The sequence below is a fragment of the Gobio gobio genome (genome assembly GCF_949357685.1).
Source record: "Gobio gobio genome assembly, chromosome: 2".
Lineage (NCBI taxonomy): Eukaryota > Metazoa > Chordata > Actinopteri > Cypriniformes > Gobionidae > Gobio > Gobio gobio.
In genome coordinates this window covers 68269827-68283852 of record NC_137098.1, presented here as the reverse complement: position 1 = coordinate 68283852, position 14026 = coordinate 68269827, and the positions used below count along the sequence as shown (strand labels likewise).

The 14026-nt window shown below is 33.7% G+C and overlaps 1 protein-coding gene across 2 annotated transcripts in view; it reads left to right on the top strand.

Moving 5' to 3' along the window:
- arhgef11 (Rho guanine nucleotide exchange factor (GEF) 11) overlaps positions 1–14026 on the top strand; it is a 58402-nt gene that overhangs the window by 32946 nt on the left and 11430 nt on the right. For both annotated transcript variants that reach the window (XM_079806948.1, XM_079806949.1), the window contains exons 28-38: positions 1538–1678; positions 2994–3070; positions 3162–3287; positions 3367–3484; positions 3577–3755; positions 3842–3917; positions 5914–6096; positions 6218–6299; positions 7716–7793; positions 7877–7911; positions 8708–8878. In XM_079806948.1, the coding sequence (XP_079663074.1) occupies positions 1538–1678; positions 2994–3070; positions 3162–3287; positions 3367–3484; positions 3577–3755; positions 3842–3917; positions 5914–6096; positions 6218–6299; positions 7716–7793; positions 7877–7911; positions 8708–8878 (1266 nt within the window). The remainder of the gene's footprint in view (positions 1–1537; positions 1679–2993; positions 3071–3161; positions 3288–3366; positions 3485–3576; positions 3756–3841; positions 3918–5913; positions 6097–6217; positions 6300–7715; positions 7794–7876; positions 7912–8707; positions 8879–14026) is intronic.

Genomic DNA, 14026 nt, shown 5'->3' with positions numbered 1-14026 from the left:
TCTCAAACATCAGGCATCCGATCGCAAGAAAACACCAACGTCTGTCTTACTGTTGCATTTCATCTGCAAACTTGCAAGTCATTAATTATACCTAAATAATAATAGTAATATTCAGGTATAATTAATATATTATGATTCTTATTATTGCTAAATAAAAATATAAAATAAAAAATCATAATAATTATTATTAGTCATATTAATATATAAGCACAAAATGTTGGGCCAAATTGTGCAGCCCTACAAACAAGCACAACAAAACACGATTCCTTATATTTTTCCATAAAATTCCAAAATGTATTTTTTCCCTCAAATCGTGCAGTCCTAATTGACACTTTGCTCTAGTTTCCCATTAAAGTGACAACAATGTTCTCTTAGGATGAAAACAGAGCTTTATTTGTAAAGGTTTTACGTGATATTCAAATGTATATATGATTGATATTCAAATGTGTGACTTTGAATGGAAACGAATACTGTCCTGTCTTACTACAGTAAAATACCCTACATTTTAAAACACACGCAGAGGTGAATTACACTACATATCACAAATCACATAATGTAAGCATTAAAGGGTTAGTTCACCCAAAAATGAAAATTCTGTCATTAATTACTCACCCTCATGTCGTTGGACACCCGTCAGACCTCCGTTCATCTTCAGACACAAATGAAGATATTTTAGTGTAAATCTGATGGCTCTGAAAGGCCTCCATTGGCTCAATGGTACTCTACACTCTCAAGACCCTTAAAAGGTACTAAAGACGTCGTTACAAAGTCCATCTCACTACAGTGGCTCTACAATAACTTTATGAAGCGACGAGAATAGTTTTTGTGCGAAAAAAACCCTAAATAACGACTTATATAGTGATGACGATTTCAAAACACAGCCTCATGAAGCTTCGAAGCGTTATGAATCAGTGAGTCGAATCAGCAGTTTGAATCGCCAAATTTCAGCAGTTTGAAGCGTTATGAATCAGTGAGTCGATTCAGCGGTTTGAATCGCCAAAGTCGCGTGATTTCAGCAGTTTGGTGGTTTGACATGCAATCCGAATCATGATTCGACTCACTGATTCATAACGCTTCGAAGCTTCATGATGCGTGTTTTGAAATCGTCATCACTATATAAGTCGTTATTTAGGGGTTTTTTTCGCACAAAAACTATTGTCGCCGATTCATAAAGTTATTGTAGAGCCACTGTAGTGAGATGGACTTTGTAACGACGTCTTTAGTACCTTTTAAGGGTCTTGAGAGTGAACCGTGCCATTGAGCCAATGGAGGCCTTTCAGAGCATCAGCTTTACACTAAAATATCTTCATTTGTGTTCTGAAGATGAACGGAGGTCTGACGGGTGTCCAACGACATGAGGGGAAGTCATTAATGACAGAATTTTCATTTTTGGGTGAACTAACCCTTTAAGTGTGTAGTTGAGCTGTATTAGATGGGTTGCTCATCCTGACCTGCTTTAACATCTGGTGTGTGTGTGTGTGTGTGTGTGTGTGTGTGTGTGTGTGTGTGTGTGTGTGTGTGTGTGTTGGTCCTGTAGAGCTGTTCACCACGGAGGCGTCTCACCTGCGCACGCTGAGGGTTCTGGACCAGGTGTTTTACCAGAAGATGCAGAGCGTCCTGAGTCCGGAGGAGCTGTCCTGCATCTTCCTCAACCTGCGTCAGGTGTACGAGCTACACGGTCAGTCTCCACCGCTGATCACCGCTGGGGCGTTAGAGCTGGGGATCTGTTCAGTACAAACAGAATATGGATTTTAGACGTGATTTCAATCATTAAGACAACACAATATAGGCAACATTTGTCACTACACTTCCATTCATTTCTCCTATAGGGATTTTTTTTAAAGTGGACTCCAGTCAAGCTGTAGAAACATCTCAAGGATGATCAGTGTGAACAGTGAAGCGCTGTGACTAAGTGCTGTAATTGTGACTTTAGGTGCTCGATGTAGGGATGGCGAAAACTAAACATTTTCTTGACCGACCACCGAGACTCATTAGTCGGTTGAAACCGGTTAACCGATTAGTTTAAAATATGCTGCGCTATTTGAAATAACAGCCGCGAGCCGCGCCTGCAATTTCGCAACCCTGTCGCATCTCTCTGCCGCTCTGCCTCCCGCTCTCACACACACACACTCACACACACACACTCACACACTCTCACACACACACACACACACTGTCCCGGCGCCGCCGCCTTCCACTCACGTCACTTTTTTAAAATCCCCTACAGCGCCAAACATGAGTCCCGCAAACGCGGCGCAGAGGAGCTTGTTTGTAATCGGAGGACAAATGGCTCCATAGTTTCGAAATGGTTTGGGTACAAATTGATCGCGTTGAAAATAAAGGCATTTGTCTAGCGTTAGAAGCTCATTTGAAACATTGCCGCGGCTCATTTAAGAAAATGACAGCTCCGAAGAGACGCCGCTTTAGTTCGAGGAAGTGCTAACAATAATAAAGAAAGATGATGATCAACACCTTACGTGTTACCACTGAAATGTAGATGTAATATTTCCAAATGTAAGCCCATCTGATGCGGAATGTTGTCTAATAGACTGCAACACGATAAAACCAACCTTCAGAAAGTGCTACTACTGTATTTAAGCACTGTATCACACAAGTAGCAACTTACATCTGTGTCGTTCTTTTTGGTGAAATGGTCCCACACACTACTTTTCTTTGCACGCTTCATACTGTCAAACCCAAACGCTGTGACCTCGCGCCAAATGTTTTTATTGGTTTATTAAGTACAAACAGTCGAGTTATGAAAATTGAGTGTGAGGGATTTGTTCACCTCACACAAAAAGATTTTGGAATGAGATGGCTAACTGTAGTAGCGTTTAGTCCACTGTCTATAATAGCCTAATTTAGAGATCACCTTTTTTTTTTTTTTTAACCGACAACTTTGATTGGTTAACGTTGATACGGTCAACCATCGGTCAAACGGTCATCGGTTAACATCCCTAGCTCGATGTTCTAATGTTGTCTTTCTGTCCCAGCGAGCTTGTGTGAGTCCATGAGGAAGCGCAGGGAATCGGCAATCGTTCAGGGCATCGGAGACATCATGCTGGCCAGAGTGAGTGTCTCCTTCCTTACACATGATGCCTTCGATTGTGAAGAATCCCAGACCTGCAGTGTGTGTGTGTGTGTGTGTGTGTGTGTGTTAGTTCGAGGGAGAGGCTGGAGATCAGTTTGAGGAGCAGGTGTCTCATCTGTGCAGTCAGCAGAGCCAAGCGCTGGAGCTCATCAAGAACAAGCAGCGCAAAGACCCTCGCTTCACACACCTCATACAGGTAACGCACGCCTGCCCTGCTCACACACACTCACACACACACACACACACACACACACTGACGCTGTGATGTTCATCAGGAATGTGAGGCCAGTCCTCACTGCCGCCGGCTACAGCTCAAAGACCTGCTGGTGTCAGAGATGCAGCGCTTGACCAAATATCCCCTGCTGCTGGACAACATCCTCAAATACACCGAGAGTGAGTGAAGCACACACAGCATCATCACGTGTACATGTGGGCCAGGTGTCTGAGACGGCATCATGTGTGTGTGTGTGTGTGTGTGTGTGCAGTGTCCTCCCCGGACCTGCAGCCGCTGCAGAGAGCGCAGGTGTGCTGCCGGGGGATCCTGCAGGCCGTTAATGAGGACGTGAGGGAGACGGAGCACCGCCACCGGCTCAGCCAATACCAGCGCAGGCTGGACCTCTCGCCTCTGGAGAGGCAGGCCAATCCCGTCGCAGCGCAGTTCAAGGTGCGAGCCGCCCCGCGTCCTCCACACGTCCCGCACGCCTCAGGGTAACCTCGCTCCTCATGCTGTCCTCTCTCATCCTCACACAGAATCTGGATCTCACCACGAAGAGGATGATCCACGAGGGGCCGCTCACCTGGAAAGTCAGCAAAGACAAAGCCATCGGTAACACAGAAATCATCATAACCACGTCTGACTGTATCAGCTCTCCTGATGGACAAAACTGCAGAGGCCGTTTCTGTTCAAAGTTGACTTCAAATATATTATTCAAGGATGTGACATTACAATATTAATATATTTATTTGTTGATTTTAATTTATATAATTTAAATAATACAATTATTATTTTATTACTTTATAATCATATTTAATGGGGAAAACATTTTTTTATATTTATTGTTATATTATTATATTTTATTTTAATATAAAATATATTTTTTTCTATTGGACATTTGAATACATTTTAAAGCAAATTATCTATAACAATATTTAACTATATTTCCATATATTTTCTGTTTTTAGAATTACTGTACAATATTATATATATAAAATTCATTTTTATCATTTAAATACTATTCAATGAGGGAAAACTTTTCAATATTATTGATTATTGTATGTATGTATGTATATATATTTATATATATATATATATATATATATATATATATATATATATATATATATATATATATATATATATATATATATATATATATATATATATAAATACATATATATATATATATATATATATATATATATATATATATATATATATATATATATATATATATATATATATATATAAATACATACATATATATATATATATATATATATATATATATATATATATATATATATATATATATATATACACAGTTTTTTTTTTTTTACAGATAATTTGCTTTAAATGTATGTAAAAATATATTCCCATATATTTTCCCCATATTTTCTGTTTTTGTTTCACAGAACAATATTATTTTTTGCTATTTACATAATTTTATTTATTTAATATAAATAGTAAAATAAATTATTTTAAATTATTATTACTTTATATTAATATTCAGGGGGGGGGTTAAATATTATTATTGATTATTATATTTGATCATTTTATCACTCGCCTGATGTACAATATTGTAAAGGCAGTTTCTTTTCATAGTTGACTTCAAATATATTAAAAATATATTATTCAAGGATGTGACAGTACAATAGTATTATTACAATATTAATATATTTATTTGTTGATTTTCATTTATATAATTTAAATAATAAAATTATTATTTTAATTTGTTATTACTTTATAATCATATTTAATGTTTTTTTTATAGTATTGATTATATTTATTGTTATATTATATTGATTATTATATTATATTTTAATATAAAATTATTTTTTTTCTATTGGACATTTGAATACATTTTAAAGCAATTGATCTATAAAAATATTTAACTATATTTCCATATATTTTCTGTTTTTAAATTTACTGTACAATATTATATATAAAATTCATTTTTATCATTTTAAATACTATTCAATGAGGGAAAACTTTTTCAATATTATTGATTATTATATTATATATATATATATATATATATATACACATACATAACACATTTTTTAAAGATAATTTGCTTTAAATGTATGTAAAAATATATTTCCATATAATTTTTCCATATTTTCTGTTTTTATTTCACAGAACAATATTATTTTTTTATATTTACATAATTTTATTTGTATAATATAAATAATAAAACATATTATTTTAAATTATTATTACTTTATGTTAATATTCAAGGGGCGGCTTTTTAAAATCTTATTATTGATTATTATATTTTATTTTATTTTTTATCCTGTACATTTGAATACTTTTTAAATCAAATTATCTTTAAAAAAATGTGTAAAAATATATTTCCATATATTTTTTCCATATTTTCTGTTTTTATTTGACAGTACAATATTGTTAATTTTTACAATAAATGTGTCATTTAAATAAATATTATAAAAAAATATATAAATAATATTCATAAAAAACACTATATTCACTGATAAAATGAATATTAATTTGAAAAGCTCAAAGCTTAAAGACATGGACTGAACTGTGTGTGTGTGTGTGTGTGTGTGTGTGTGTGTGTGTGTGTGTGTGTGTGTGTGTGTGTCAGAGATCCAGGCGCTGCTGCTCTCAGATCTGCTGGTGCTGCTTCAGAAGGGTCCAGACGAGCGGCTCATCCTGCGCTGTCCCTCACGCTCGCTGGGCGGAGCTGTGGGCGGAGCTACAGACCTCAAAACACCATTCTGCCCAATCGTTCGCCTCGACTCCTCCCTCGTCAGATCAGTGGCCACAGGTCAGAGTTCAAACCTCATGCGTTTACACTTAAACATAGAGACACACTTCACATCGAATCAAGTGCAGATCAGAGCTTTCTTTAAACCAAACACTGAAAACGGATATTTCCTCTTCATCAGACAATAAAGCGCTGTATGTGATCAGCACGTCAGAGAGACAGATCTATGAGCTGGTGGCCGGCACGTCCTCAGAGAAGAACACGTGAGTCGCAGCTCGTTCCTCATTGGCTGCTTGTGTTTGACTGGCAGGATTGCAGCCTATCAGGGAGCTTGATTGATTCCTGCTGTCATTATTATGGGCGAAATGGGCCGGTTTCTAAAAATATGCATGTTAATTTAGTGTCATTATAGTCTTATATCATTTTGAATTGGCTTTAATTTTTCGTTTTCATGTTAATTTCATTATGTACTTCTGTCATTTTAGTTTTTTTTTAAATATTGCTGTATATGTTTAATGTATTTTTATTTCAGTTTCAGTTTTAATTAATTTTAGTTCCTCCTATATTTCCAGCTAATCATTTTACTGCTTCAACTCAAACTTATTTCAGCCAAGACATAATTTCTGATTTCTTTTTTTATTATTAATATTTTATTTTATTTCAGCTTTATTTCAGTTAACAGAAATGTTTTTAATAGTTTAGGTTAGGGCTGAACGATATATCGTTATCGTATCTATATCTAGATATGAACTTTCAAGATATTACTATCGAAAAAAGCAACGATATAGACGATATAGATTTCCCCTCTCCGCGCTACAACTCTGGCAGTCACAAAAAACATCAGTTTTACGAGTGCCCTTGAATGCTAAAGCCAGCGCGCGCACACTACAGGGACTTGAGAGGGGGACGTTTCCATGGTGACACGTCATTGCTTGTCACGTGACACACTGCAGCAGCAACAGCGCTGAATGAATGATGATCTGCTTTAGTAATTTTTTCCTTTTTTATTCAGAATATTCACAAATGTGTTAGCTATGGCATGAAATATCTGATATTCCGATTGTCAAACACATGCCAGTGGAAGTATATTGTATGTGGTTGAAAACACTGAAAAGTTGTGATATATGACAGCTCTGAGCACGGCTGTCTCTGGCTAAATTCAACATTTGATCATGTGATGCACTTGATCATGTGCTCCAGGGACCAGCCTAGACTGATTACACCTGTGTTATCGTACGTGCCAAAGGCTTAAAATCAATACATTTTCTGACACAAATTTTTGAAATGTAGGCTTAAATCAAACACATTTTAATTCAGATTCTGGTTTTCACCGAACACGTAGTCATATCGTATCGTATCGATATCGAGATATCTGGCATGAAAATCGAGATATGAAATTTTGTCCATATCGTTCAGCCCTAGTTTAGGTTTTAGTTAACAATAACAACCTTGGTTCTTTTGTCAACATTTGCATGCAGCTTTTATGAATTCATATTTATTGAACAAATGCAATGAATGTTTGTACTTGTAAATACATTTTTTCACAACACAGGAAGTGCAACAAGGCTCAAATAAACCCATTTGTGAAGTACTGATGTTGGAAAGCTGCTTTGATTGAGAATGTGTTTGAGATTGATTTATAAGTCTTGTAATTCTCTTTCAAACGTTGTTTGGTTCAGTTGGAAAGACCAGCTGGAAAAGACAATCGCTTCCGCCACTAAAGGATCGGGATCAACCAAACCAGAATCTCCAGCACGGTACGTGAGCGCAGATCAGAAACACTGAAGACTACAGCCCCGGCGTCACACACTCTCATCAAACTGTGTCTGCTCTGTTTCAGGTCCTCAGGTGCGCCCACCTCTGCCAATCAGCTAGGTAAGAGCCACTGAGGAGGGTCACCTGCCTAAAATATAATGAGTTTGGGGTCAGGAAGATTTCTCTATTCAGCAAACACACATTCAGTTGATCAAAAGTGACAGTGAAAACATTTACACATTAGACATTTACACAGTGCGACTAAATTTTGTTAGCGGTCGCACTGGTTCAACCACGGTTCTCAACTGATAAGAGCTGCGTTTTGTTGCATATGAGAAACATCAAACGGCAAAACAACACAAAAGTGAAACAAAACCTTACATATAAAGACCTTACATAATGAGCCGTTATGTTTTTATTACCTTAGAATGAGCCATTTCTATCTACACACTCGTGGGTTCCTTACAGTGAAGCCGCCATTTTGCGCCGTCATGTTTCTACAGTGGCCCTAAATGGACAAACTTCTCGCGCTAGCTACTTTCTGCTCTCTCCGACGACAAAATTTTTGTCCTGTGTGGGCCACCGTAGTTTCTCTATGTGCTTCAGAAGGGAGGGGTGAGCCGTGGGCGATTGCAATTCACAACATCACCTCTAGATGCCGCTAAAACTTACACACTGCACATCTAATGTAGTAATGCTAACTAACCATGGTATTGTGGCAGAAATAGTAAAATGGTTTTATTCATCTCAGAGTTCAACCTTTTGAGAGTGAAATTCAAGCACTTTTCAAGAGCTTTTCACTTTTTCCAGCACTTAAAAGCTCTAAATATTATCCAATGTTAATGTTATTTTGAATGTGATGACTTGTTGGAGGTTAAAAGAGTGCGGCGTGTTGTTTTCCCGCTCTCTCCTGTAGACGTGTCTCTGTCGGAGTCATCCGTGTCTCTAGAGAGGGACTCCTCCAGTGATGATGAAAGCGCTCTGACGCCCACCACACCCACCGACCAATCAGAAGCCAGCTGTCGCCAGGGCGGGGACGCTTTCCTCCAAACTAAATCTGGTGTGGCAGAAGCTGCTCTTCAGGACGGTGAGCGAACCCACAGTACGACATGAGCGCCGCCCACTTAGACTGTGGCAAACAACAACATACAACATCTCAAAACAACAACATATAACATCTCAAAACAACAACACACAACATCTCAAAACAACAACATATAACATCTCAAAACAACAACATACAACATCTCAAAACAACAACATATAACATCTCAAAACAACAACATACAACATCTCAAAACAACAACATACAACATCTCAAAACAACAACATACAACATCTCAAAACAACAACATATAACATCTCAAAACAACAACATATAACATCTCAAAACAACAACATACAACAACTCAAAACAACAACATATAACATCTCAAAACAACAACATATAACATCTCAAAACAACAACATATAACATCTCAAAACAACAACATATAACATATCAAAACGACAACATATAACATCTCAAAACGACAACATATAACATCTCAAAACGACAACATATAACATATCAAAACGACAACATATAACATCTCAAAACAACAACATATAACATCTCAAAACAACAACATACAACAACTCAAAACAACAACATACAACATCTCAAAACAACAACATACAACATCTCAAAACAACAACATATAACATCTCAAAACAACAACATATAACATCTCAAAACAACAACACACAACAACTCAAAACAACAACATACAACAACTCAAAACAACAACATATAACATCTCAAAACAACAACATATAACATATCAAAACAACAACATATAACATCTCAAAACAACAACATATAACATCTCAAAACAACAACATATAACATCTCAAAACAACAACATATAACATCTCAAAACAACACCATATAACATCTCAAAAACAACAACATATAACATCTCAAAACAACAACATATAACATCTCAAAACAACAACATATAACATCTCAAAAACAACAACATATAACATCTCAAAACAACAACATATAACATCTCAAAACAACAACATATAACATCTCAAAACAACAACATATAACATATCAAAACAACAACATATAACACCTCAAAACAACAACATATAACATCTCAAAACAACAACATATAACATCTCAAAACAACAACATATAACATCTCAAAACAACAACATATAACATCTCAAAAACAACAACATATAACATCTCAAAAACAACAACATACAACAACTCAAAACAACAACATATAACATCTCAAAACAACAACACACAACAACTCAAAACAACAACATATAACATCTCAAAACAACAACACACAACAACTCAAAACAACAACATATAACATCTCAAAACAACAACATATAACATATCAAAACAACAACATACAACAACTCAAAACAACAACATACAACAACTCAAAACAACAACATACAACATCTCAAAACAACAACATATAACATCTCAAAACAACAACACACAACAACTCAAAACAACAACATATAACATCTCAAAACAACAACATACAACATCTCAAAACAACAACATATAACATCTCAAAACAACAACACACAACAACTCAAAACAACAACATATAACATCTCAAAACAACAACATATAACATATCAAAACAACAACATATAACATCTCAAAACAACAACATACAACATCTCAAAACAACAACATATAACATCTCAAAACAACAACACACAACAACTCAAAACAACAACACACAACAACTCAAAACAACAACACACAACAACTCAAAACAACAACATATAACATATCAAAAACAACAACATATAACATCTCAAAAACAACAACATACAACAACTCAAAACAACAACATATAACATCTCAAAACAACAACATATAACATCTCAAAACAACAACATATAACATCTCAAAAACAACAACATACAACAACTCAAAACAACAACATATAACATCTCAAAACAACAACACACAACAACTCAAAACAACAACATATAACATCTCAAAACAACAACATATAACATCTCAAAACAACAACATACAACATCTCAAAACAACAACATATAACATCTCAAAACAACAACATATAACATATCAAAACAACAACATATAACATCTCAAAACAACAACATACAACATCTCAAAACAACAACATATAACATCTCAAAACAACAACACACAACAACTCAAAACAACAACATATAACATCTCAAAACAACAACACACAACAACTCAAAACAACAACATATAACATATCAAAACAACAACATATAACATCTCAAAACAACAACACACAACAACTCAAAACAACAACATATAACATATCAAAACAACAACATATAACATCTCAAAACAACAACACACAACAACTCAAAACAACAACATATAACATCTCAAAACAACAACATATAACATATCAAAACAACAACATACAACATCTCAAAACAACAACATATAACATCTCAAAACAACAACACACAACAACTCAAAACAACAACACACAACAACTCAAAACAACAACACACAACAACTCAAAACAACAACATATAACATCTCAAAACAACAACATATAACATATCAAAACAACAACATATAACATCTCAAAACAACAACATATAACATCTCAAAACAACAACATATAACATCTCAAAACAACAACATATAACATCTCAAAACAACACCATATAACATCTCAAAAACAACAACATATAACATCTCAAAAACAACAACATATAACATCTCAAAACAACAACATATAACATCTCAAAAACAACAACATATAACATCTCAAAACAACAACATATAACATCTCAAAACAACAACATATAACATCTCAAAACAACAACATATAACTTATCAAAACAACAACATATAACATCTCAAAACAACAACATATAACATCTCAAAACAACAACATATAACATCTCAAAACAACAACATATAACATCTCAAAACAACAACATATAACATCTCAAAACAACAACATATAACATCTCAAAAACAACAACATATAACATCTCAAAAACAACAACATACAACAACTCAAAACAACAACATATAACATCTCAAAACAACAACACACAACAACACAAAACAACAACATATAACATCTCAAAACAACAACATATAACATCTCAAAACAACAACATACAACATCTCAAAACAACAACATATAACATCTCAAAACAACAACACACAACAACTCAAAACAACAACATATAACATCTCAAAACAACAACATATAACATATCAAAACAACAACATATAACATCTCAAAACAACAACATACAACATCTCAAAACAACAACATATAACATCTCAAAACAACAACACACAACAACTCAAAACAACAACACACAACAACTCAAAACAACAACACACAACAACTCAAAACAACAACATATAACATATCAAAAACAACAACATATAACATCTCAAAAACAACAACATACAACAACTCAAAACAACAACATATAACATCTCAAAACAACAACATATAACATCTCAAAAACAACAACATATAACATCTCAAAAACAACAACATACAACAACTCAAAACAACAACATATAACATCTCAAAACAACAACACACAACAACTCAAAACAACAACATATAACATCTCAAAACAACAACATATAACATCTCAAAACAACAACATATAACATCTCAAAACAACAACATATAACATCTCAAAACAACAACACACAACAACTCAAAACAACAACATATAACATCTCAAAACAACAACATATAACATATCAAAACAACAACATATAACATCTCAAAACAACAACATACAACATCTCAAAACAACAACATATAACATCTCAAAACAACAACACACAACAACTCAAAACAACAACATATAACATCTCAAAACAACAACACACAACAACTCAAAACAACAACATATAACATATCAAAACAACAACATATAACATCTCAAAACAACAACACACAACAACTCAAAACAACAACATATAACATATCAAAACAACAACATATAACATCTCAAAACAACAACATATAACATATCAAAACAACAACATATAACATATCAAAACAACAACATATAACATATCAAAACAACAACATACAACAACTCAAAACAACAACATATAACATCTCAAAACAACAACATATAACATCTCAAAACAACAACATATAACATCTCAAAACAACAACATATAACATATCAAAACAACAACATATAACATCTCAAAACAACAACACACAACAACTCAAAACAACAACATACATCAACATACAACATCTCAAAACAACAACATATAACATCTCAAAACAACAACATATAACATATCAAAACAACAACATATAACATATCAAAACAACAACATATAACATATCAAAACAACAACATACAACAACTCAAAACAACAACATATAACATATCAAAACAACAACATACAACAACATATAACATCTCAAAACAACAACATATAACATATCAAAACAACAACATATAACATATCAAAACAACAACATATAACATATCAAAACAACAACATACAACAACTCAAAACAACAACATATAACATAGAAAAACAACAACATATAACATATCAAAACAACAACATATAACATAGAAAAACAACAACATATAACATCTCAAAACAACAACATATAACATAGAAAAACAACAACATACAACATCTCAAAACAACAACATATAACATCTCAAAACAACAACACACAACAACTCAAAACAACAACATATAACATCTCAAAACAACAACATATAACATATCAAAACAACAACATATAACATCTCAAAACAACAACATACAACATCTCAAAACAACAACATATAACATCTCAAAACAACAACACACAACAACTCAAAACAACAACATATAACATCTCAAAACAACAACACACAACAACTCAAAACAACAACATATAACATATCAAAACAACAACATATAACATCTCAAAACAACAACACACAACAACTCAAAACAACAACATATAACATATCAAAACAACAACATATAACATCTCAAAACAACAACATATAACATATCAAAACAACAACATATAACATATCAAAACAACAACATACAACAACTCAAAACAACAACATATAACATCTCAAAACAACAACATATAACATCTCAAAACAACAACATATAACATATCAAAACAACAACATATAACATATCAAAACAACAACATACAACAACTCAAAA